The sequence below is a fragment of the Cryptotermes secundus genome, unplaced genomic scaffold, assembly GCF_002891405.2.
Source record: "Cryptotermes secundus unplaced genomic scaffold, Csec_1.0 scaffold280, whole genome shotgun sequence".
Taxonomy (NCBI): Eukaryota; Metazoa; Arthropoda; class Insecta; order Blattodea; family Kalotermitidae; genus Cryptotermes; species Cryptotermes secundus.
The window spans coordinates 1,471,062-1,497,804 of NW_019720566.1; the positions used below are offsets into that span (position 1 = coordinate 1,471,062).

The 26,743-nt window shown below is 38.4% G+C and overlaps 2 protein-coding genes across 3 annotated transcripts in view; both read right to left on the reverse strand.

The window, feature by feature from the left end:
* The window catches only part of LOC111868816 (lysosomal alpha-mannosidase), a 36,824-nt gene extending 21,830 nt beyond the window's left edge, over nt 1–14,994 (reverse strand). Inside the window, exons 1-7 of one of the 2 annotated variants that reach the window (XM_023859838.2) lie at nt 14,731–14,994; nt 8,908–9,010; nt 8,044–8,125; nt 3,344–3,529; nt 2,077–2,282; nt 413–549; nt 149–282 (exon numbers count right to left, since the gene is read on the reverse strand). In XM_023859838.2, the coding sequence (XP_023715606.1) occupies nt 149–282; nt 413–549; nt 2,077–2,282; nt 3,344–3,529; nt 8,044–8,125; nt 8,908–9,010; nt 14,731–14,874 (992 nt within the window). In that variant the 5' untranslated portion in view covers nt 14,875–14,994. The remainder of the gene's footprint in view (nt 1–148; nt 283–412; nt 550–2,076; nt 2,283–3,343; nt 3,530–8,043; nt 8,126–8,907; nt 9,011–14,730) is intronic. The other variant, XM_023859829.2, reaches the window with a different exon arrangement.
* Nucleotides 14,995–21,590: 6,596 nt separating this feature from the next.
* Nucleotides 21,591–22,716, reverse strand: LOC111868498 (MICOS complex subunit mic25-b). The gene is made up of 2 exons (XM_023859193.1): nt 22,429–22,716; nt 21,591–22,329 (listed from the first exon to the last, which is right to left on the reverse strand). Exons 1-2 carry the CDS (start codon nt 22,570–22,572, stop codon nt 22,021–22,023), a joined length of 453 nt encoding a protein of 150 aa, XP_023714961.1. The 5' UTR covers nt 22,573–22,716; the 3' UTR covers nt 21,591–22,020.
* Between the last annotated feature and the right edge of the window lie 4,027 nt (nt 22,717–26,743).

The window sequence follows — 26,743 nt, forward strand, 5'->3', positions numbered from 1 at the left end:
TTAGCAATTCTGATTCTTCCATATTTGCTACCAGACAGCATGATCAAATTACATGAACACAAATTCAAAGGAACATTTTGGCCAATGTACGTCACTCTTGAGTAGCAGTATTCAAGCAATGGATCAGTATAGAGACCCAAGTGTTTACCTGACAAGCTTATCCAAATTCTTATACCACATGTGAGCTTCCTGGTATGTGAAATCTCCACCCATTGTCAGCAAAATATTGTTTGTAGAGTAGAAATTTGCCTGTGTCTTGACATAGTCTACAAACCTCGATACCTGAAGCATTATAGTTCACTGGTTTAGCAATTGCATTTTGCTCACAAACAAAATTTACATGATATCACATGAAAGTGTCCATGTTCACAAATCCTCTTTTTAATTGTCAGATTATATAATTAAGACATACCAATTTGTTCACATTGTAGTCTGGACTATGTTTATCATCAATGAATGGGTCATCATCACAGAGGACATCAAAACAAAAGCCAGGAGGGGGAGAGTAATTATTGTACAGAACACTTGTGAAGAGCTGGGTAGCTTTACCTGTAATATAACAGAAAACAGTTTTCAGGTTACTAGTACATCCACACATCTGGCACTGGAATTGTTTATTTGTTTTCTCAAGTGTAGTTGACAACATTTCTCAAATGCGCACACTACAGTTTCAGAGAACACTGACTTAAGTAGGACTGAGACTTCTAGTTTAAGATTCTATCCACAAGAGTGGACCAACAGGAAACAACTGTGAAAATCTCAGTCAGTGCAATGGCCAAGATTTATATCTACCACACATGAAGCAGGAACACAACATATTAAAATAAACTATTAAATTAGAAGTTCCTAATGAGGGATGTGTGCAGAGTCTGGTCAACATCCACCTCTAATCAAGTGAGCCTGAAGAGCTAGACTCAAATACTGGTCACAGGACTTGCCAAACAAGTATCATCATGTCTGACAGTACCTTCGGTCAAGCACAGGCGAATAACCTCAACACTGGCTGCCTGAGTTTAATGAACCCTGACTAAATGGAAATTCTGTAAGTGCCTAAGTGTCCCACTTACAACACTTACAATGTCACTGTAAAATCCCACGGATAACAATAACCTTTATTTCACAACAACTTTCCAATCCTAGAGAGAAGAAAAGTAACCATAGGAAGGGCTGCCCATTGTGTAATTCAAAGACCCAGCAGCTCTTCCTCAAATTTTTCTAGGGTAGCAGCTGAATACACGTACATCACAACAGCAAGATGTCCTAAACAAAGGGTTGGATTCTCCAATAAGAACAATGCCTTAGTCTATGCATCTAAAAGTTAACATACATCCACAGTGAGACCGGACCCACTCTTAATGGGTTTGATATAGTAATGCAATCAAAAGGATGGATGGAGCTCTCAAAGATACCAGTCACACAGACACATAAAAATACCCACACTGAGTCACCCATCAAACTCTGATACCTATAGATGTGGCATTAGAACATATGCCATACTACTGTAAATGAATATAGAAGTGAATCACTAAGTGCTAAATCTGTGGAAGTGAGCTAGGAATACTGAATGAATACAGTTTAGTAAAGTGTACTTACTCAGGACAAGGAATAATTTTCATCTCGCCTATGCCTAAACCACACACAGCTGAATCCTGATATTGACCCCATATATCACTATGGCTCACACAAACCTGTTGTACTGCAGGTAGTCTAAATCCATAACTAACTAGGCTCTGAAGCATACTGTAGCCACAACTGAAGTCAATCATCAAATATTCATCACTAGTTCATTTCAGCAATAAGCACACATCCAAATGCATGTGAGGAAGGCACATGTAAGGTGGATCAACTTAAGCACGATAAGTATACCCTATTTCATATATTTTTAACGAAGTTAAGCTCGAAGAATGCTGTTTTCTAGGATGTTGCACCACATCCCAGAAGATGGCATTCTTCATAGTCACTGCTGTGAAAACCTCAAATCTTACAAAATAAATCCCTATCTCAAATATTGTACCAAGCTTTCAAATCTTCAATTATATTTATCTAGAAGTGGATATGAACAGTGTAAGACCTTACCCAAATTTTCACTCCCCTGCCAGACCATTTCTGCAGTCTTACTTGCAAGGCGAGTCAATTTGTCTTGATAATCCAAGCGACCAAATAACAGACCATCAAAACCCATTCTGGCAAAGATGGATGCCATTTCCCGGGAATGGCCAAATGGGTCAATCTGCCACCCAATATGTGGCTGCCCACACTTCCCAAATGTGTCATTCAGCTTCCTGAAAGGCAGCTAAAATTATTTCTTGAACACAAATGCATTCCAACAAATAAACAAAAATAAGAACAAGTAAATAACAGATCAGCCTCGCCACAAATAAATTTTTGAACTACCTAACTCTTTCACTGTATGAAAATAATACAATATTATATTTACTACTGTACAAATGTCAAACACTACATTTATTAATCTCACAACACTTCATAAAATGTACAATATAAATTCACTGAACCAAATAAATTCCCATGAAATAAAGAAAAACTGTGGTTTTTGTCCACAAACGAACTATACCGACCGAGCGACTGCCACTTGTCAGGGAAGTTAGTGCCAACTGAAATACATTTGTAAATAGTGACCTGCACAAATTACAATTTAATAAGCATACAAATATATGCCAAGGGATGTCAGGGGGCCATTATTTCTTTGTAAAATTTCATATATTTCCATTACCTGAAAGCTCCGTTAAATAATGTCAACACTTTAACTCTGTGTCAAAGAAAAATATTTTATGTAACATTTTCAGGTACATTTATAAACTATTTCCATATAAAATGTTCTATACCAGCAGTCTCAGATGAAGCCTGCTAATTGTCTCTGAGATTTTAAAAAATCATGGATCACAGATCCAGATTAATGCTATTTAGCTTAATGCTTGATAGCACTGCCAAAGTTTCACTTCCTTGTAATGACCTAGGGGATTCATTCTTGTCATGACTAATAATAGGAGATTAGATATTTAAGTGCCATAAAACTGGAATATTCCGAATCAGGATTTAACCTGCACATAAAATTATGATTCTTCAGGATGGGACAGCATCCCATAGTTATAAGAACACTGAAAGCCAAGGCTCTCATAAAAGACAAGGCTGAAATGATTGACAGTTATAGAGAACAAAGAGAAACTTATGAAAATAGTGATACTCCAAAAATGAAGAAGAAGCTACAGTGTTTCATTATTCATGAATACTGACTGAAAACTAAATGCGACTCCATTAATCCAAAGACAACTTTGTGCAGGTGGCAAACTTCAACTTTGGGATAAAGTGTGCTGGCAGCACTGACCTGAAGCCCCAGGTGAGTTGGTCAATAATGGATTGGTAGTTGGTGACCGCCTCATCATTCATGCTCCAGCCACCACCAATGAACTCAAGCTGACCACTGTTAACCAATTTCTTGACTTGGTGGCGCACAGTATCATGCTGTTTCATCCACCATTTCCACCAGAAAGCAGTCTCCACATATATGAACCTGACATAAAACAGTTATTGCTGTTTAATTAATAAGAGTGTAATATGTCAATATGTTTATGACATTCTAACCCAAGTAGTCAGAATCTGACAACATGAACTTCTTGTTCTCTACCAAGTGTCTAACATATTTACTAGTTACACACAAAATAACTGTTACCACTCTTGAGGTGTACCAGAAAACTTACCAAAAATTACACATGTACTGAAGAACTATTATGTTTCAATCTTAAGGTTAAAACTAAGGATCAGAGTGCCAGCATAGACGTTTTAGGAAAAGGTGCTGTGTATGTGCTTGTGTGCGCACAACCCCCCCCTCCCAAACACACACACACACACACACACAAAGTTTGGTTATTCTGATATCCCATCTTGATACTGTAAAGGATATTGGCTTTACTTACCCGTGTGCCTGAAAAAGAAAGTACATTTCAGAATGGCCTCATTTCACTGGTATAATGCCAGAAGGTTCAGCGCATTTTCACTGCACTTGCATTTCTGAACATTTATACACATTCATTGCCTATGAATATGAACCTTATACTGTAGATTAAAACTGGACAGCAAATTATATGAGTGTTCAAACTAGAAACAGCAAACCAATCTAACTGCTGTGTTGTCTATGGAACATGGCAATTAGATTAGTTTGATCATGCAACAGTTAAAGTTAAAGTTAAAGATAGAAATAGTGATTTTGCAGATAATGGCGCCGACCACTCTTTTCTTCGGCACTACCATTCAAAATAAGTCATATACCATAAAATTAAATACACTGTTCACGATTTTTTTCTGTCAAAACCAACAGATACAGTAGTTCATGCAGTACACTTTTCAGCATTACCAATGGAAATGTCAAGTCTCCTCAGTTTTGTTATTCACTGACTTTGAGATGTGGGTGATGTTTGTGAGGCACAGATACAAAAGAATAAAGGAAGTAATGATAACAATACACTCTGCCTACATTTCCAATAGGTTTTCTAATTATGAATACCAGAAAAATGAATAAAAACTGGATCAGTATACGAGGGGGGACCCAAAAATAACCGGAAATGACCTGTTGCGCGCGCATGCTTTGTAGTTACGAGTTGTGCTGCTAGGTGGTGTTAGCTTGGGGTCTCCCGCGACTGTTAGTGAGCTGGCATCAGTCTGAGTTAAGTGGTTTGTCTGTGGTGCTCTGTTGTGTGCGTTCCTGTTTCAACCCTTCGGCGATTAGTGAGATGGCCGACCAGAAGGAACAAAGAGTGTGCGTGAAATTGATGAAGATCGTTGAAAGACCACTGACCAACTTTCTGAGGAAACGAACATCTCATGGAGCACGGTCTAGCGAATTTTAACCGAAGGTTTGCACATGAGACGGGTGTCTGCAAAATTTGTTCCTCGCTTGCTCGGAGATGACCAAAGAGAAAACCGCGTAAATGTTTGCCGCGACTTGAAGAGTGAAGTGCAGTTTTCCCTAACAGAAAGCAAAATTTCACGCACACTCTTTGTTCCTTCTGGTCGGCCATCTCACTAATCGCCCAAGGGTTGAAACAGGAACGCACACAACAGAGCACCACAGACAAACCACTTAATTCAGACTGACGCCAGCTCACTAACAGTCGCAGGAGACCCCCAGCTAACACCACCTAGCAGCACAACTTGTAACTACAAAGCATGCGCGCGCAACAGGTCGTTTCCAGTTATTTTTGGGTCCCCCTTCGTATATGGAGTGTTCACTGCACAGGCTTATTAGACATCCACAGAGCTTTCTGTACATCATCATGGCACACACTGTGGGAGTGGCCGACAAACTGAAGGGCATTTATTCGGTGATCACCTGATCAGTGAGTCAGTCAGTGTCAGTCATTGTCATGTTATCACATCAAGTGTTATAGAAGCTTCTTTGTATAGTGCTCTGTTCTATGTCTTTATGGCTTATGTGGGATACAATTTAGAATAAAGAATTGTTGTTTATTACAGTTATGTGAAAAAAAAAACTCATACAAATCAAGCAGGAGAAAATTTCGCTGTAAATTTCCCGAAACAACATGTCCATCTGGAGATACAAATTCCAATTCAGTGAAGAAAGTTCGAACCCACAGCAATTTAATTGACAAAAGCTGTTAAAAAGAAATCATGTTTTAACTGAGGAAGAACTTGTTGACATCAGTCATCAATTAGAAAATTCTCCTTGAAAATCTGAGGTAATTAGCACAACAAAGTGGTGTTTCTGTAGGCAGTTAGTGGACAGCAACTGAACTGTTGCATATTTGTCTGTATAAAATTATTGTTGTTCCTGAAATTAAACCTGTGGATTATGAAAAAAGAGTGAGGTTTTGTAATTGGTTTATCAGTCATGTGCATGATTTGTGGCCCCCTAGATCTCCAGATTTAAACCCCTGTGATTTTTATTTGTGGGGAAAACTCGAAAGTGTTCTGTATGCCAACAATCCACATGACCTGGTGGCTCTAAAACAGAATATTCGTGAAGCAATTTACAGCATTTAGCAAGTCTTGCAACAACTTTCCCGAAATCTGTTTAAAAGAATTCAGACATGTCTCACAGAAGAGGGTAGACATTTTGAACATCTTCCATGATGGTGAGTACAATATCAATTATTATATTTGATTAATAATTAATAGAAGAAGTAGACAGTGTCTCCTATCAGTTCCACCTGCATGGCAGCATTTTTCTCGGCAAGTGGCACAGCACCTTCACAGGAAGTTGCCAACAGTAGTAACTTAAGTATACATATATGTGAAGACTGCACCAAAAACACATACACAGGAAAAAACGACATACAAAAACTATAATATCTAAAAGTTTGTGACGATGGTAAATTGTTACAATTAATATGTTGTTGGACAATATCCATCATCTTGTCTGTTCTTAAAAAAACGGTCCTGTTCTCTGTTTTTAAAAAAAGGACGTTTTTTTAAGAATAGACAAGATGATGGATAATGCCCAACAACATATTAATTGTATACAAAAACTATGATGGTCAAAAAAAGAATACAATGACAGTATTCTAGATATGATATACAATAACAAGACGACAACATGCATGGGAGTACGAAAGACAAGAGGACAGTGCAGTGGTCTCCTCACAAATTAAAAGTTGCCTGATGATGGCCCACATGCAGCTGAAACTTGATGCAAAGTTGGAAAAACATTATGTAAAACAAAAAGACATTTGAAGTATTTTGATAGTCACTTTTAGATATACTTGCAGTGTCTTAATGACATTTTATGATATTTAATAACACTTTAAAGTATTGAAGTTACACTTTTAGTAGCGGCCTCTGTAGCCTAGAGGTAACGTTCCCACCTCAAGACTTGTGGTACACGGATTCAAACCCGGCGGAGGTCGTGGAATTTTTAAGGGCGGAAAAATTCAGGGAACAAGTCCTCCAGGAGGGACTTTAAGCCGTGGGTCCCATGTTGTAGCTTTACGGCACGTAAAAGAACCTCATATCTCCTAAGGAGGTCACTGAGCCAAATTCAAGGAAATTTCCTGCCCAACAGTAGTCTCTAATGCCTCTGATAGATGGGGGATGCATTATAGATACCGCCAAGCCAGTAAAGGCCGAACTCGCTGGCTCGGTCGGGACTGATGGTAAGCACCAGTATCAGTAGGATATAGAGACTGGTAGAATATCATAGAGGGAAGCACAATAGATCAAACTGGTCGCGGTGCATGGGGAAACCCACCCTCTCCAATAACTAACTAACTAACTAACTAACTAACTAACTAACTAACTACACTTTTAGTGAAAAAAATATATATTTTAGGTGTCCTTTATATCATTGTTGCATTATTGATGTACTTGAATAATAAGCATGATACCTCAATGCAGCAGGATGCTCACATATAATATTATATAATATGCACAGAATGAAAAACCAAGACACTTATGTGCAAAGTCAGGTCATTGTCCAAAGGTCTCTGTGTCTGTTAGGATTCTCAAGCATCTCAATTCAGAGCCTGGGCTCTGAAGAGAAAGAAACTGAATCAAAACCACTTATATCTTAAAAATATTTGATACTGAATGTTGCAGTCAAGTGGGTTTCATACTCAGGAAGTCGTGGATTTAAATGTCAGTAGGAAACCAGTTATCCTAACTAAGGAGTTCTATGCTTTTCTTCAGTACCTCCTGGAAAATGTTGGGGTTCTGCCCCAAAGTAGGATACAACCAGTTCTTCCACTCCTTTCAATTATTTATTCACTAATCATCCAACCATTCAACCTTTTAAAGTCTAAGACACTGATGTATTGTTAAATGAACCAAATATAAATAAATATAGGAATCCCTGAAAATACATTCTTTTAACTTCACTACACTTCAAGGCACAGGGTCACAAAACACAGAGTATATACTGTGTGTTTATATACTCAACCATACACACATGCAAACACATACATATTGCTTTATACATAAAAACACATTCATAGTGTGTGCTTGTGTGCGTGCATGCATGTGGAGAAGCATTTGTGCACATGCTTCATCACTTTAAATGCACAGACATGAATTTACCTTTTCTGTGGGTCATGAAAAAGTTCCTTCAGCACTGAATCTATTATATACTGTACTCCAGCCTTCTGAATGTTGGATTTACCTACAAAAATGATGTTCATATTAAAACTCAAATCTTCATAATTTCACTTCATTAACAGTATGTTTAAACAACATAATATCCAATAAATCTTTATTCACTTGTTCATCAGACATTCTGACTGTAATTCCAAGCAGCAAAATGCAGGGCATGCTGGCAAGGTAACCGACATATACATAAATCTAACTGATAAGACAATGTCACAATTCCCAGGGTACATAACTCTCTCTCATAATTAATTATCTATACACTATTTAATGATCCTGCCTTAATTGGATACATTACTCACCTCCATCTAGTCCTGAGGTCAAGAATGGTGGAGCTATACAGCCATGACCCCATATGTCTTCATGGCATGGTGCTTAACTAAATATACATGCTACCAACAATGAAAATTTGTTTTTGGCAAAGTTCGAGACTGCAATACTGACTGAAGCATCGGTGTATCTTATTGCCAACTTCTGGTCCTATCTGTAGCTATTACTAACAATTACTTCTACATAAGGGTGGAATGAAGACAGAACTGCAAGCCTTACACTTCTATACATATATATGAAAACTGTATCGCCTTTGTGACATTTAAGATTCCTGCAGCGTGACAATGAAAATTAGTGCCTTCTAGGATTTGATATTGTGTAGTTTGCTACGCGAGTACCAATGTTTCAGAGGACCTGCCATTTCAAACTAAAGTTGGATGGTGTCATATCCAAAATGATGAACTGCTGAACAGTGCCATGACCCTTGAGAACTTAACAACCCCAAAGGTGAGATGTGCTGTAACTTACTGCCATAGTAATACTGATCCACAGTCTTCAGCCAGCCAACATCATTATGAGTATGGGGTACCAAATGCACATTCAGCTTCCCAGGCTGTGGCTTTGGGCAAGACTGCAACAGAACAACAACATATCAAGTGCTGCAGTTATGTAGTAATGAATTAACTGAGGTGAAATTTTAAGATGGTAAGGATGCAGGGGAAAGCAATCATGTCCCATTTCAAAGTGTTCTATGGGAAACATCAGGTCAAACCTAAAGGAAGAAACAAATGGAAACATTCAGTTGATCTGGCTCAGATTAAAATGGGGTCAACTCCTTACACAAATGTGGCATAAATGCTTGATGCTTCTCCTACTCTCAACACCGTTTTTCTTCAATGGGTTAATATATAAAAAGTCTCCAAGGCTAAATTTATATATCACAGCATGAAATTCAGTAATTATTACAGAAATACAAAAGTAGAAAGGTGCCTTGCTGTAGTCTAGAATATAGTGTCTCTGTACACAGAGACTGGTTGGTTAATTTTACTTTACACAGTTTATAATAGAGTTATATTACTATAAAATGTTTATCAACTCCATCCAGTGTGACTGATAAAGTGTTTTTTCTTTCTTTCCTTTTTAATCTTTCATCCTTAACAAGTTTCGGTCTTAAGAGACCATCTTCAGAAGGATATATCAATACGGGCGGAAACTACTTGTACAAATATAAATCACTCCGTCCAATGTGACCTGTAAGTTTATTACTACATGAAAACTCAACACCCTTACATGTTTCGGTCTCTGCGGACCATCTTCAGAGGGCAAACATCACTACAAATAGGAAACCACCATCACATAAGTTGTTTAGACGTAAAGTACGTACAGTTATATGCTACAATGCACAGTACACAAAATAGAACATTTCACAAACACAGCAGCGTTTCATCAATCATTGCAAGATCTGCGTGGAAACATCAGACCATTTGGGAACGCATTAATATTGCTTGCAGGAGATTTCAGGCAAACATTACCTGTAATTCCTCGATCGACACCAGCGGACGAAACAAATGCTTGCCTGAAATACTCTACTTTGTGGCGACACGTAAAGACATTAAAATTAACTATAAATATGCGTGTCCAGCTGCAAAACGATCGATCAGCTGAGATATTCTCACATCAATTGCTGGAAATTGGGAACGGAAAGGTGCCGGCTGATCTGACCTCAGGACGAATTTCATTGCCTCATAACTTCTGCAATTTAGTGACGTCAAAAGAAGAATTGGTTGAAAAAGTATTTCCCAATATTCAAACCAATTATAAGAATCACGATTGGCTGAGTGAACGAGCTATTCTTGCGGCCAAGAACAAAGACGTCTACGAACTTAACAATACCATTCAGTCTAACATTCACTGTGAGGCAGTCATATACAAGTCCGTTGACACTGTTGTGGAAGCAGATGAAGCAGTTAATTATGCAACAGAATTTTTCAATTCACTCGATCTGCCACAGCAACGCATGGCCGGGTATATTTGTGAAGCCTCTTCTACCTTCAGACAAGCACTGACTTAGCCCTTTTATGGTCAAAGAACAAATGACCTCATTACCAGAAACCACCATTGTTCTAACCTGTTCTAAATCTGTGAGTGTGGGGCGCAAGAGTTAAAAACTGTGATTAAGTTTCTCGAACAAATCTGAATGAGACAAGACTGGAGTAGTCTCTGCACACACCTAACATTATCTCTGCAGACCAAAACTGTCCATAAAATTCTATGTTTATGGCCACCTACTAAGAAGGAAACTTTGAGCAAATCAGCCATAACCGCTCTCTTTCCCACGAACAACCCCATTTTCAGTAAAAAGACTGCAACAGTGAGCTAACTACATCCAATGTTAAAGAGACACTACAAAATTTATATCTGTGTTGGATTCTACAGTCATGAAGAGACAATTTAAACCCCATTAATCATTTAATGTAACTGTGATCATGGCATGGCCTCTCCTTAGGCTGCAAATGAAGGAGATGATCTTCACCTAAGTTTAAACAGTCTTTCCAGTCAACTTAAGTCTGTAGTCAAGTACTGTTTATGGAAACTGTTAAGTTTCCACTGTAGAATATCCATACTGAATAACCAAGAGAGGAAACAATGACATAAAAGGATAACTATTGCACTTTAATGGGAGATAATTTAAATCTTCCTCTGTGTTTCCCATTCAGTGTCAAAATGAAATGCAACCCAATGTGTTAGGCAGTGACTTACTGCATTCAGGTATGTTTGACATTTGAAGCCTAGCACCAGGATGCCAAGACTGGGACAAGTTCTTCAATATTAGTGGTTTTACGTGTGAGCTATGAAATGGTCCAAAGTCTACTGCAGGGGTATTAATGGTGTGTATTGGTAACTAATATGGGCATGTCTTATCACTGGGTGCAGAGGAATGAGAGATATCTTCGGTCTCCACAACCTGAGTTGTGACCTTAACACTTGATGGGGTGGTAAGCAGAATATTGTCTTAGCAGGTGGGGACTGCTATTGCCTGGGTGCCTGTCTCACTTCCTTGAAACCAGTAAAGAATGAAGAAAGCCATCTTCTGGGATGTGGCACCTGTAGAAATTGTGTTAACCGACGTTTCGGAGGAACGTATCGCCTCCATCTTTAGGGTAGAAGACAAGAAGAAATCTGCAAGCGAACCAGCAGAGCAGGTGCAACAGACTGAATCCAGTAGAGTAAACACAGCTGTATAAGATAAGGAGAGAACGAGTGTGGCTACATAGGGAAATAATAGTGAGGGGGAGAGAACGGAAGATTAAATGGAGGACATTAACCCTGTAGGTCGGGGGCTGCGATGGACCTGAGTGGCCTATAGGGTCCGCCATATTTCGGAGGTTACTTGAGGGATCAGATGAGAGGCTTCCATGACTTGCTGAGACAAAACCCCACCTCTGTTCATATTGTCGGGATGGAGTTCAATCTCAATGGCCTCCCTAGTGATGTGATCCATATAACGGGTCTTGGTAGAAAGGATGGAGGTATTCTGAAGCTGAATGCCGTGTCCCAAATCGATGCTGTGTTCAGCCACAGATGACTTGTCTGGATGTTCGAGACGGATGTGCCACTGATGCTCCTTCAACCTCGTGTCCACAGAACGGCCTGTCTGCCCAATACACATACTCCATACCAGCTCTGGCCCACTACCTGCTGGCTATTCCACCAGACCCTTCCCCTCTCCCTCTCTACTATTTCCCTATGTAGCCACACTCCTTCTCTCCTTCTTTATACACGTACAGCTGTGTTTACTTGACTGGACTCAGTTTGTTGCACCTGCTCTGCTGGTTCGCTCGTGGATTTCTTCTCGTCTTCTACCCTCAAGATGAAGGCGATACGTTCCTCCGAAACGTCGGTTAACACAATTTCTACAAGGCACCACATCCCAGACGACGGCTTTCTTCATAGTCACCGCTGTGAAAACCTCAAATCTTACACAGTAAAGAATGGTTGAACAGGATAGAGTCCCTGTCCTTGCCCTACTCTCAACAAACTTTTATTGTACCTCCAGGAAACAGAGGCCCTCCTTGTTTCAAAGTTCTCGGCTGGCCCTCTCACCCATATGCACAAATCAGGAACTGTCATTGAAATAGCTTAGTTGCAGTTCTCACAGTGAGGAGGGTGTGGACATGAAGCTTCACCATGGCCACTCTCACAACTGCCACATGCCATGCGAGATCCACATCTCTGCTGGCTATGATTGGAAGCATCTCAATGGTTTCAGAATTAACAGGTGTACAACTGCCATTTCATACCCAACTTTGATGGTGATAGGCTGAGTAGGAACTTCAAATGTTAAGACGACAATGGGAAGAGGAAATGGTGTCCCACCCCTCTTCTGGATATGTCTGTATGATTCTGGCACAGAGAAGTTGAAAATTGTTGTGAAAATTAATATTTTCCTATTTCCTCTCTATCACTGTATCAAAATGGCATTTACTACACTGGTATTAAAATTGTTAAGAGTTCCTTAAGAAGATCTCAGGTGTTGCACTGTTTTTACAAACTGAAGAATTTTATTGTATAAATGGTTAATAAGTTTTTCATTTGGGGCACACGGTAGCGTAATTGGTTGAGGCACTATGCTACAAGTTGGAAGGTTCAAGTCCCGATGAGGTAATAGGATTTTTTTCAATTGGCCTAACTCTTCCAGCCGCACTATGGCCCTGGGGTCAACCCAGCCTCAAACAGAAATGAGTACCAGGAATATTCTTGGAATTTTCTTGGGGGGTAAAGGGCGGCCAGCATGTAGGGCTGACAACCTTGCTGCCATCTATGAGCCAATTGTCTAGAAAATATGGCAAACTCAACATCTCACAACCCTATGGGCCTCCATGGCCTGTTACAGGGATACCTTTACTTACTTAACTTTATTTTTATGTTTCTCATTTGCATTAAATTTTTTGTAATCATATTCATTTATGTTCTGTCTGTGTTATGTATATTTCATATTATGTTACCTAAGACTTGTGCCAATGATTAACTGGAACATTTGTTCTGATACGTGACACATTCCATATCCAAGGGTTTGTGAATCTACTTCTCAACCTTTATCTGGATCTACTTGAATTTGAAATAAAAGAACAAGAACAAGAAAAAGGGCAGTCTGAATCTCCTCATTGGTCATCTAATTCAACAAGTCAGGATTTACAGTTCCCAAGGACAAGTTCAGAGATATCATGCTTGATCTGGAAGGGGTACAATTTGAGAAATTCAGCTTTCTCTGAAGACCTGTACCAAGAGTGTGCTGTTCATAAATTGGAATGCATTCTTTACAATACCTGCAATCGCACTGAAAGCCTCTTGTATCTAGAAAGAGTTGATCTGTCACATGGTCTTTCTGGTACTACTGAATTTGGAAGTTGTATAATGTGGTGCCAGCATTTCAAGGTTTGCGCTTGTTATATTACTTGCCTTATTTTCTAGATGGCTGTGATGCTAAAGATTTTAGGTGTAAGTATGACATTTTCAAAAGGCATCCGCTTCAGAACCAGTGGCATAAACTTGCATAAATGAGCTAGGGGCCTGGAACTCCTGCTGCTATAAGAGTTGGGATTTTGTTGTCCAGATAACAAATATACATAAACACACATCATAATACCTCTCATCTAACAATTTTTTCCCCACTGTATGTGTTCAGGCAGAATGTCATGGCACTTAATTAAGCACAGGAACAACTTTACATTTTTACTTGTAAATATGTTACATTTTGACATAATGCTGAGACCTCTTTCCTGTATCAGGTACAAAGATCCAACAACTAGTCGACAGAGTAATAATGCCCTCCCTTAATTTCTGTTTTCTGTTTGTTCCATCATGCAGCATACCAGCCACTTCAATCAACAAAATCACCAAGAACCTGAATTCCTAAATAGCAATGAACTTGAACTCTATTTCACTATTCATAATCATTTTCACATCTCTCCTTTAACCGTACTTAATCCGTGAAAATGTCAGTTTCTTTATATACATAATTTCTCCACCTTTTAAATCGACAGCTGTTCAACCTACCTTGCTGGGCCGCACCATAGCTCAAGCGGTTAGTCACTGGCTTCCCACCGCGGCGGCCCGGGTTCGATCCCAGGGTCTGGTCAAGTGGGATTTGTGGTGGCCAAAGTGGCGCTGGGGTAGGTTTTCTCCGAGTACTTCGGTTTCCCCTGCCAATCTTCATTCCACCAATTGCTCCACAAACACCCTCACCTATCATTTGCAGCTGGTACAATAGGCCAGAGGTGGCCGCAGTACAAGGGACTTAGTCCCACCCCACTAGCAACAAAAAAAAAAAATATATTATTGTTTACAAACCTGATATCCACAGTTTTGGTGGTCCGCAATTTCATGTCCTCGGTATGTCCTGGTAGTGGATGTCGGTATCGTGTACACATAAGGTATCAGCAAGAACAATGCAACTGCCCGATATAACCACCCCATACTTTTACTACAATACATAGCGATACAAAGTACCTACAAAACATACATTTCCTCGAAAGCCCGAACCGCTCGAACTCACCACTTGATCAAACTCATCAAACTGGCTATTGTACGCGACACGGATCGGCAAAGAGAGTAAACAGACAGTGGCATGACGCATTGTAGTTACGCTGGTCACATGTTACATAATTATACGGTCAATGTACGGATTGTCCTACTATATAGTATCTCTTGCGCGTTCTGTAGAAATACGGAAGAGGCGCAGACCTAAATTTATTATCAGATATTTCGATAACTCTAATCTGCTACCTAGCCGGTCACGGTAGCCGAGCGATCGCTTGGAAACCGGGATCGTGGGTTCGAATCCCACTCAGGGCATGGATGTTTAGTTTGTGTACAGGTAGAGGCCTTGCGACGTGTTGATCACCCGCCCAAGGAGTCCTGCCGAATGTGTAAGATCTAGAAAAACCGAAGTGAACGGAGAAGTTCATGGAGGTAGGCCTAGGCCCACTGGGGTTGTAGTGCCAAGAATAAAAAATCTGTTACCTAATGAATAAATGAGCTCAGAATATTCAAACCTTGACGCTTATGCCAGTGTTTCCCAAATGTGTGAGCGGCCACGTTTGGGATGGCAGTGAAACTTGCCCTTGGAGCCGAATTACAAGAAAAAACTTTTAGAATAATATTTATTCCTAAAAGACCTCATTAAATTACAAACATACATTTTAATGAATATGTACGTTATATACGTCTTTAAGGTTCACTTGTAATTATTTTCTGAAAATGCCAAAACACACTTTATGAGACGCCTGGAGAGGAACCACTGATTTAAAATTGCCCATAGAATCTGTTGGGCCAAAATGTTTTGATGTCAGGTACTTAAAAGATTATATTACCTAAGAGACAACATTCACATTTCTGATTATCGTGTTGCCTATTAATATGGTACGTAAAGTAGAGTAAAGTAAAGTTGTTGCTTAACTAATTAAGCACTATGCCATGAAGGCATGTGGTGAGGGTGCATGTATAGATCCAGATTTTTTTGATCTTGGCACCACCTGGAGATGAGTGGTCAGCTTCATGCTCCGGGGAAAGTTCCCCAAGTACCCGTTGGATAGGTGGTTGGGTGGACCACAGAGCCAGTCTGGATTATGTGGAGAAGAGAAAATTCTTTTGATTGTTCATTTACTGGAACACATAAGCAAGAAAAGGATGGAAAAATAAACAGAGATTAGATAAGCAGTGAACTGTGGCCCCAAGACTTCCTGCTAGAAGTCCAACACAATTTGTTTTTGTAGTGTGCTTTGCCAGCTTATTCATTTATGTTTCCTCACCATATCATGTTTGCTTCTTTAATCATTAGAAGAATAAACATATACTATAATAAATAATACACACCGAAAGAAATATTTAAAAACCAAGGCATAGTCAGCCTTTCTGCTACAGCTCACCCCTCTCAATTTATGGATCTGCATGCACTAATTAATGTCATAATATCTCTTCTTTTCATCCTTTCCTTTGTTTTTCAAGGCAACAAAGTTACAAACATTTAAGATGAGAGGAGGAATTATGGTTACAGTCTATTGGGATGTGATGCCATGTAGTTTGATGCCTATTTTCCAAAGTATATGGTGTCATGATCCAGAATATCACAATTTTAAATATTTACCACTGTGAGAACCACGAATATCATACAAGAGGAGCAATTTTTCACTGATCTTGTGAAGACGTTAAAAGTACAGCATTTCCAAACAAAGATTTTTGGAACTGCATACAAAGAGTAATTCTGTGTGAGATAACAGTTTTGTACAAACCATGGAGGCAATGTGTAATTTTGAATAGTCAAACATTCAATTTATTCCATTGATGAATTTATGTCCCTTTAATTCTTAAGTGAGTGTGCTATGGTTTTATGTGCTGGCATATATCATGTCCTCACTTAATCTACAAAAGAAAATCTTTGGATGCAGGGTTTCTTTTGGGTATTGAAATGTTGAAATTGGGATGATGTATTGTATGATTGATGTGTATGAAGTCTGTAGCTAGTTAAGATTTATAGTATAGTTGACTTATGTATGATATGTTCATTCATCTGTAATCTGTCAAGACGACAGGTCCACAGTCTCTTCCAAATCAGTTCCTCCACTTGATGCGATCTAGAGCTTCCTCCTTCAAATGAAAATATCCTCTTCTGTCCCCATGGTCATCCAGCATCTTCTTATGTCTTCTGGTCGCTTCTATCTGCCCCTATATGTTTCCTTCAATAACTTCTTTTAGAAGGCAGTTACTGCGTAAGATATGACCAATCCAATTAGCCTTCCGTTTTCTTATTTCATGTAGGATATTCCTCTGCTCACTGACTCTAACTAACACTTCTTCATTTCTCACATAATCGGTCCAACTGATCTTCTCCATCATCACATTTCGAAGCTTTCCAGGTGTTTCTGATCTACTGCCCTAAGTGCCCAAGTTTCAGCCCCATACAAAGCGATGCTCCAAACATTTCAATAGTTTCTTTCTCAAATTTAAGTCCAATTTGCTGGTAAAAAGATTCTTCTTCTTGCTAAATGCAGCTTTTGCCATGGCAATCCTAGATTTAATTTCACACGTACACCTTCCACCATCTGTTAACAAGCTACCCAAATATTTAACACATTTCTCATTCTCCAGTTGTTTTTGGTCTATCTTTATTGTGACTGGGGTTGGTTGTTTCAAAATTTTCATTACTTTTGTTTGTTATATTAATATGTAGTTACTGACTTGTTCTATATCCTGTGATTGTATCACCAAATATGAATTCTTTGAACAAATAATTTGATTGATTGAATGAAATAGTCCTACCTGTATTGTGTGATTATAATCACACAACAGTAAATACTATTCCCTTATGGGACCATCACTATGGAGTTCATTTACTGAAACCTAGCAACTATTATAACGTTTCAATCAGCAAATGAATACAGTTTCTTCACGTTATAGGGATGGTGATGGGATGCACAATAGATTATTACTTGTCATTGTAAAAGGGCAGTTGTACGCCCATTGTCTTCTTTTGGTGCAAGGGCAATTGTATTTGCCATACTTCCAAACTGCATAAAACATTAAATGATTATAAAAATTGTCAGCAAACCAGAACAGAAATAATAATCATCAGCATCTATGGCTATATATTTATGAATCTGGGAGCTAGCTGAAATGACATATGATGAATATTCTACATGTGATTCCAAAGTAACACATCTCTAGTCCTAAATAAATGTGCACTCACACACTGCTGTTTGTTACCTGTTGCCTCCTCACTGTCAAACCTCTCAGCATCAGATCACTTGTAACATGCTTCACTTCTAGCAACAATGAGAGGAAATCCTGATTTTAACATTATTTGTACCTGCATTTATTATTGTTACAGAGCAGTTTTGCGATACCATCATGCTATGTCTGTGTGCCCACTATTTCAATTTTTGAACTAGCTGATTGATTTTCATGAAATTACAGGCCATCTAAACCTCATACTTCTCAGTTTCATATGCCAGAATCATGAACTTGTGAGGTGGGAATGACACTGACATCAGATGGGCAATTGTCTCAAGTGGTAACACTTATGACTTATATTCAGATGGTGCTTGTTCTGAACTCCAGCTGGGAAACAAGAACAACAGCAGCAGCAACAACAACGATGAAGATCTGGAAGGTTGGTATCTACTTACATTTTTGGGCATGTTGTTTTCTTGGCACACCTCATTATTGATAAAATATTGTGACATAAGAAGACTCCTATTGAACCTTTGTACTGGAAAATAAATTTTGGGTGGAAAAATCATCCATATCCTTAGAAAACAGTTCCCTCATCCTTGCCAAGGTCATCATGGTACACAAACTACAAGGTTAAACATATTCTCAAGTTGCTGTGACATTAAGAAAGGGTATGGACACAAGTTTCCTTTATGTAGCATGAAGCAGAACTGCATAAAACAGACTGTACATATTGTGAGAATTTTGATGTATGACACCACCTCCAGACCCACAACTTTTTTCCACAGAAATGACACCACCACAGTACTGTGCATCTCAAAAATATATTTTCACATACTGGAACAAAGGTTTGTTTCTTTTTTCACAATGCACGGTCTCTCAGCTGGCATTACCAGAACCTGACAGAAATTCGGTCATTAACAGCTGATGTGCACAATAATTCCATGGAAGAGACTGAAATATGGACAGCAATAAGAAATGCTCCCTTCATTAAGCAGTTTTAGAGCAAACACTATTATTCAGTCTTTCAGTCACTATCCACAGGGACTGTTGACTGTAGCATTCTTTCTCACAATGACACCGTTATTATGGCCACCTAGAGGACTCTGCTGATGACCTTCATGCTATTTTTAATTCTGCCAATACCAGCCACTTCATCTTTGCTGGGACTTCAATCTACAATGAAGAATTTGGAATTCCTTAAATCAGTTTCTAGTTTCAGTCAAACTTCAAATGTTTCTCCCACATGAGATCTCTACAAATTTGGTCAAACAGATTTTTACTTCTCCAATATATGGTCTGTTACAGCACACTGTTATGGGTCAGTAATCAGCTACCACAAACCTATCTGAATTTTATGCATGTACTCTCAGCCCACCTTTCATATATGCTGCTGGAAATTAAGATATATTACCTATCCAACAATACCCTAGCCTCCCAGCCGCACTATCGCCCTGGGGTCGACTCGGCCTCTAACTGAATTGAGTACCAGGAATATTCTCGCAATATTCTTGGGGGTAAAGGGCAGCCAGCGCATAAGGCTGACAACCTTGCCGCCATCTATGAGCCGATTGTCTAGAAAATGTGGGAACCTCAACATCTCACAACCCTACGGGCCTCCATGGCCTGTTACAGGAATACCTTTACTTTTTTTTACCTATCCATCAGTATATTCACAGAAATAGATATTAAAGTCTTGTACAAGGCAACAGACACAATATCACCACATATCATTATTTATTACTATGCAATAGTAAAGGTCCACAGTACCAAGGGGTACAAGAGATAGTGACATGTCTCACAGAGCCACTCCTATCGTATAATCATCCTCACTGTTTTGTGGTGCACCCTGTTCTCACTGATAAGGCTCTGGCAATAACTTCATCACTTCATATTGCTTTAGTACATGCACAATTCAATTTCTATAAACATCAAGTTTATATTTTTTATGGACTTAATTACACATAAATAAAGTTTGGTCCCACATAGGGCACTCAATTTATATTGAAACCAAAGCAGGCAATTAGTTCCTCCCACAACCATTTCTACTTACTACTATTCAATTCATTTACTAGAGTGCCTGCTAACAGCTAAAGCCTACAGCACTTAAAGTACATAATAAATACAAAATTAAGACTACAACATACTCAATAAGGTCATGCAAGGGGAAGATATACTACAGGGAAGCCATGTTCCTTCTGAAAATATAAATAAATTGACATCATTAGCAACACTGGAACACTATCGCTTATAGTAAAAAGGTAAAGCTATTCCTGTAACAGGCTGGGAAAGCCCACAGAGTTGTGTGATGTCAAGCGTCCCACATCTTCTAGACAATCTGCTCACATGGCAGTGAGGGTGTCAGCCACCATTTACCTCGAGGATGATTCCTGGTACTCATTTCTGTTAGAGGCTCAGTCTACCCCAGGGCTACTGTGCTGCTGGAAGGATTAGGTAATAAAAAAAATGCAATGACCTTATTTGAATCAACCCGCAACCTTCTGGCTTGTAGCATATTGCCTCAGCCAACTATGCTACTACATGCCCCTTTTTTTGCTTACAGTAAAAATAGAAAATACTTAAATAATTCAGTGGGTACACAAATATTAACGATATGCAGAACAGAGTGATAGCTTATAACAAAGATTCAATGTTCTCTGATGCCACGTAACATTTCAGAGGAACATGCAGCCTCCATCATTGAGGGCTGAAGAATAAGCCAAGCAAGAAGCCAGCATGATGCCAGCAGCAAGCAGGTCAGATCAGTGTTACAAATATTGTTATATCACAGTCACATCAACACTGTGTCATTGGGCACCTGGTGTTAGGCAATATAATATGACATGACAAGTATTAAAAGAACTCTGTTTCTGAGATACACTCCAAAATTCTGAATGATTAGAATATATTAGTTTTGAATGGGTACTGCTAGTACATTTGTTTGTAACATGTCACCATAAGAGGATCTATCAGCACACCAAACTTCATGATCCTAAATTCACTGGTGCTGGTGTTGTTCCTGCTTCACAAGTTTACCGATCCACAACACTGCTACCTTGAGGATAAAGCTGAAAGCTAACAAGTTGGCAAGAACTCTAGTAACGTGAAGCTCACAATGAGTTCCACAAAAATGTGTCCATTAGGGTCAAACACATGTGTCTGATGTTGACCCAGACAGCACTCACTAGCTGGGTTCTGCAGACTGAAACAAAGAAATGCCTTCAGGCTGGACTTGTTAAATGGACACAGAATAAGTCTGTTACCATCACGTAACTGCTATACGTTAAGTATGAACTGATGAATGAAAACAGTCAAATTGTAACAAAATGAAGTCATGTCTAACATGCAGTTAGCCACTGAAAATTAAATGAAACAAACATAAATGCTATCAACAAAAATTATGACAACTCTGGAAGCATTCCAAACACAGTTACAATGATCAGGATACAAATCGGTTTCCCAGTAAACATCAAGTCAACATATAATACTTTGCAAAGCCAATTTAATGTTACTCCTTCACAAATTACATTGCAATTACCTCGCTTGAAATTATATTTCAATATGTAACCTATTCATAATCTTATTAGACAGCAAAGAACACTTCTATGGTACTGACAAGTAGAAATGAAATATATTAAATAAATTCCTTTTAAAGAACTGAATATATACAGTACTAAACCAAACCGCTGGGCATCACTTCAAACTATATGTTAACATACCAAAACATTTAACTTAAACGAACGCAACACACTGTAATTTGTAACTGAAACATTTTTAAATAAAATGGAAACCATATAACATAACAAGAGGTATAAACCCAAACAGAAATAATGCCAACAGCACTACAAACAGAAACAGAAATAATGCCAGTATGTAGGTGAAAACTACAAATCTGCTCAATTCGTTGTCATACTACTGTCTGCTATCAAGAAGATTTACTCGTTTCATATCCACACAAGCCGCAAAGGCTTCTACTTCCTTGGCACAATTTAGTACTTCCCTAGGATTCTGCTGGTAACATTTCTTGACATGCTGTCCAGCATTCGTGCAAGGCGGTTGCTCAAGTTTTGCTGGCAAACGTGAAAACAGTTCCTCGATCTCTTTTGTAGCTTTCTTGTATTCTTCTTCCATTCTCCTGTTGATCTTCTTATGGTTGTCTTCAATCGTCTTCAACCTTTTTTCCCAGTACTGGTCATTTTCTCGTAGTGCCGCTTCTTGATCCTGTCGGATTTCAAGAGAAGTTTTAGGAGTACCCCTTCCATAATATGAATGTGGAAATGAAGAGGTTACCTTTTCGGCATCGAACTGGGGTTGGCTTACTGGACGAGATTCAGATTGACTATCCTTAACTTCTTTTCCACCTTTCAGTCGCTGTACTATAGAATCTGACACTTTGATAACACCAGACTGATCGTCATTAGTAACTGATATTCTCCTTGTATTAGAGCTTTGCGAACCTCCCATATTCCTTCCGTAAACACAACCTCAATATACTTCAATTCCTCACTTCCATCAATACACCTTCCTCCAAATTCCACCATTAACGATCTTCACGATAATAGACGATGATTGTGTCACCTGCCGATATTTTAAGAAACTAGTGGATGACGTCAGACACACCTTCGTCTTTTATTAATGCTTGGCATTTTCCTACTAGATGGCATGGCTTCACTGCACTAATTACTGCTCACTACTGAGGCTACTGAGCTACTGAGGCTTTTTAACTGAATTGAATTGAATTTATTTACATTCTATAAATCCTAAACAGGTTAGTACCTTTGGATACAGAAGTCTGTACAGAAGTTTGACTTGTCCTATATCATGTACAATGATCCATGGATATGATATGAAATAAATAAATAAACATGTCAAAAGGTTACATACATAAGTACAGGCAATTTTAGCTTAAAAATTAATATAACTTAATTTTACATCATTCTCTATTTACATTGAAGTATTCATCTAAAGAGTAGAAGGAATGAGCATGCAGATAATTCTTTAACTCTGATTTAAACTTTTTAGTATCATTGCCCAAGTTTTTAATACTTTGTGGCAGATTGTTGAACACTTTTATGCCAGTAAAGTAGACTCCTTTTTGATATACTGATAAAGTTGATGAGGGTAGGTGGAAGTTATATTTTTGTCTAGTATTCATGTTATAGACATCAGAATTTAATTTGAATTTATCTTTGTTGTAAACAACAAATAGGAGAAGCGATAATATGTATTGCGATTGAAGCGGTAGAATTTTTAATTTCTTAAATAATTCTCTACATGAATCTCTACTTCTACATCCTGTAATGATTCTTATTATATTAACGGAGATAAATCGAACGCCGATCTGGACCTGAAAAATCCCCCGTTCCTCATATTTAGCAATACACATACTAGTTAGGCTTACTAAAATGTGTTTGAAATGAAACCTAAATTCAAATATTTGTTTGACACTTTTCATATTTAAAATGAACTACAAGAAGGGGATGCTTTAATGCTATTGCTTTTCAACTTTGCCTTAGAAGAGGCCTTTAGCAAGGACCAGGGAAGTCAGGTGGGACTGAAATTAAATGGGACACATCGGCTGCAGGTGTATGCTGATGTTGGTAAAATCTATTGGAAGATAATATAAATACCATAAAGAAAAACACAGAATCTCTAATTGATTGTTTTAGCATAGAAACGCAGATAAAGGTAAGTATACGAATATGTTGCTGTCTCATCACTAGAATGTACGATAAGATAGCTAATAAATCTTTCGAAAATGTGGCAGAATTGAAATATTTGGGAATGGCAGTAATGAATAAAAATTAGGAGCGATAAAAATTGGATAATGCCTGCTACCATTCAGTTCAGAACATTTTGTCTTCTCATCTGCTGCCCAAAAACGCACAAATTAAAATATATAAAATTATAATTTTTCTTGTAGTATTGTGTGGGTTTCAAACTTGATTTATGACATTAAGGGAAGTGGGTATTTGAGAACAGGGTGCTGAGAATATTTACCTAGGTTTGTTACCTGTATGGATATATGGAAAATAAAGGAAATGAATGAGTGATAGGAGGTTGGAGAAAACTGCATAATGGGGAGTTCCATAACTGGCACTCTTCTCCAAATATATTTAGAATCATCAAGTCAAGAAGGATGGGATGGGCAGATGATGAATGCATGTAGAATTTTGGTGGGAAAAGCCAGAAGAAACAGACCACTATCAAGATCTAGACATAGGTGGGTGGAAAATATTGCAAGAAGACTAACTGCCTACTTTCCTCTCACTACATACTGAGTATCTGATGACACTGACCATATAAAAATACGACATTCAACAATTCTATTGTTACATGTGTATTCGTTGCCACTGGAACGTGTTTATCTAGCCGTTGCCTAGCAAGGGCGGTCTCTTCTGGCTTTATTGAGGGGATATACACAGATACAGTCTGCAAGTTGATCTCATAAGCCCTCTTTAATTTTTTCAAAATACAGAAAGTGGGCTAAAAATAAATCTCAGAGAAACAAGATGGGGTGGTGAACTGGACTAATCTGGCTCAAGATAGGGACCAGTGGAAGGCTCTTGTGAATACGGTAATGAACCTTCAGGTTCCATAAAGTATTGGGAAATTGAGTACCTGAGAGACTGGTGACTTCTTAAGGACGCAGTTACATGCAGTTCATTTTTTAGTTAGTAGGAGGATTTAGGAAATACACAGAGAAGTCCATTTAGAGCTTTATGCATAACTATGAATGTGGGGAAATCGAAATCAGAATTGCCCAATAAGTTTTAATAAACTGAAACTTTTGCAAATATGCAAAAAGATATATGGAAAAGTCCACTTATGAATTTGTATAACCTAGTTTTTAATATGAATCAATACGGCTACAAATTGGAATTGCATGACAGCTTTCGATGGAAGTCTAACATCGAATTTCAACAAAGTCTGTGAAATTGTTTATGAGATCATGGAAAAGTCCAATTATGACCTTATGTTAACTAGGATTTATTATGGTTTAATGACTGAAAATCGAAATAGCCCAAGAACTTTTGGTATAAAATTTTAAGAAAATGTCTCCATAGATTTAAGCTGTTTAATACTGGGTCACAGATGGACAGACAGATAACCATGACAACATAAGGCATTCTTGTTTTACTTTGTAAAGAACTCCTAAATCACAGTCCTCTATCCTTATCTACATTAGTGACAGATTTGTATATTGCTCTACAGTAAGAATTTTTAGTGCTCATTTTCACCAAAAAAGTTCAGCAGAGGATACATGGGACAAAATTACAAAATTTGTATGTACAATATTACGTTCTAAGATCCACAATCTAATTACTTCTATTTGGCATAAGGAAAAATTGCCTGATCAGTGGAAGGAGTCTATTATTGTACCAATTCACAAGAAGGGTGATATTCTCTGTAATTGTTGTAGTTGTTAATCATATTTGGTTTGTATTCATTGTGGTAGGATGTCCTTATTGTTGTTTGTCTTTTTATTTGTGTAGTTTTGTTTGAACGTGTTGTCACTTAGTGTAATGTGTGTTACTTGTCTGTTGTGTCCTATTGTGTACTACTGCCACCGGGCTAAAACCCAATTGCAGTATAATAAATAATATATAAAACTGACTGTAGTAATTATCGGGCGATATCACTGCCATCAACTTCATATAAAATTTTATCCAATATTCTCTTTTCAGGGTTAAGTCCATATATAGATGAAATTATTGGGGATTATCAGCGGGGATTTGACGTAACAGATCAACTACAGATCAGATCTCTAGCATTCATCAGATATTGGAGAAATAATGGGAATACAATGAGACAGTACATCAGCTATTCATAGACTTCAAGAAAGCCTATGATTCAGTTAGGAGGGAAGTATTGTACAACATTCTAACAGAGTTTGGGATACCCATGAAACTAGTAAAAGAGCAAAGCTATCCCTGTACCAGGCCATGAAGGCCCATAGCGTTGTGAGACATTGAGGGTCCCACACTATCTAGACAATCAGCTCAAAGGTGGCGGTAAGGTTGTCAGCCTTACGTGCTGGCTGTGCTTCACTCCCCAGGAAAATTATTTAATTAATTCCTGGTACTCATGTCTGTTAGAGGCTGAGTAAACCCCAGGGTCTAGTGCGGCTGGAAGGATTAGGTCAACCGAAAGAATCCAATGACCTCATCGAGACTTGAACCCGTGACCTTCTGGCTTGTAGCATAGCCCCTCAACCAACTACGCTCCTGAAAGTAGTTAGGTTGATTAAACTGTGTTTAAACGAAACGTATAGTAAAGTTCGTGTAGGTAAACATTTGTATGATAAATTTCCTATCCAGAATGGTCTAAAACAAGGAGATGCTTTATCGCCACTCCTTTTCAACTTCGCATCAGAATATGCCATTAGGAAGGTCCAGTGAAACCAGGTGGGATTGAAATTAAATAGGACAAATCAGCTGTTGGTCTATGCCGATGATGTGAATCTACTGGGTGATAATGTAGACACCATAAAGAAAAACACACAAACTTTAACTGACACAAGTAAAGAGGTTGGTCTAGAAGTAAACACAGAGAAAACTAAGTATATGTTACTGTCTCATCACCAAAATGCAGGGCAAAATCATGACATAAAGAGAGGAAACAGATGTTTTGA

Bases quoted from the DNA above. Each gene is read 5' to 3' on its own strand.
- LOC111868498 (XM_023859193.1), bottom strand. From the start codon at position 22,572: ATGGGAGGTTCGCAAAGCTCTAATACAAGGAGAATATCAGTTACTAAT. The intron at 22,330-22,428 runs GTAAGCCAACCC...GAAATCCGACAG, and splicing joins GTCAATCTGAATCTCGTCCA to GATCAAGAAGCGGCACTACG.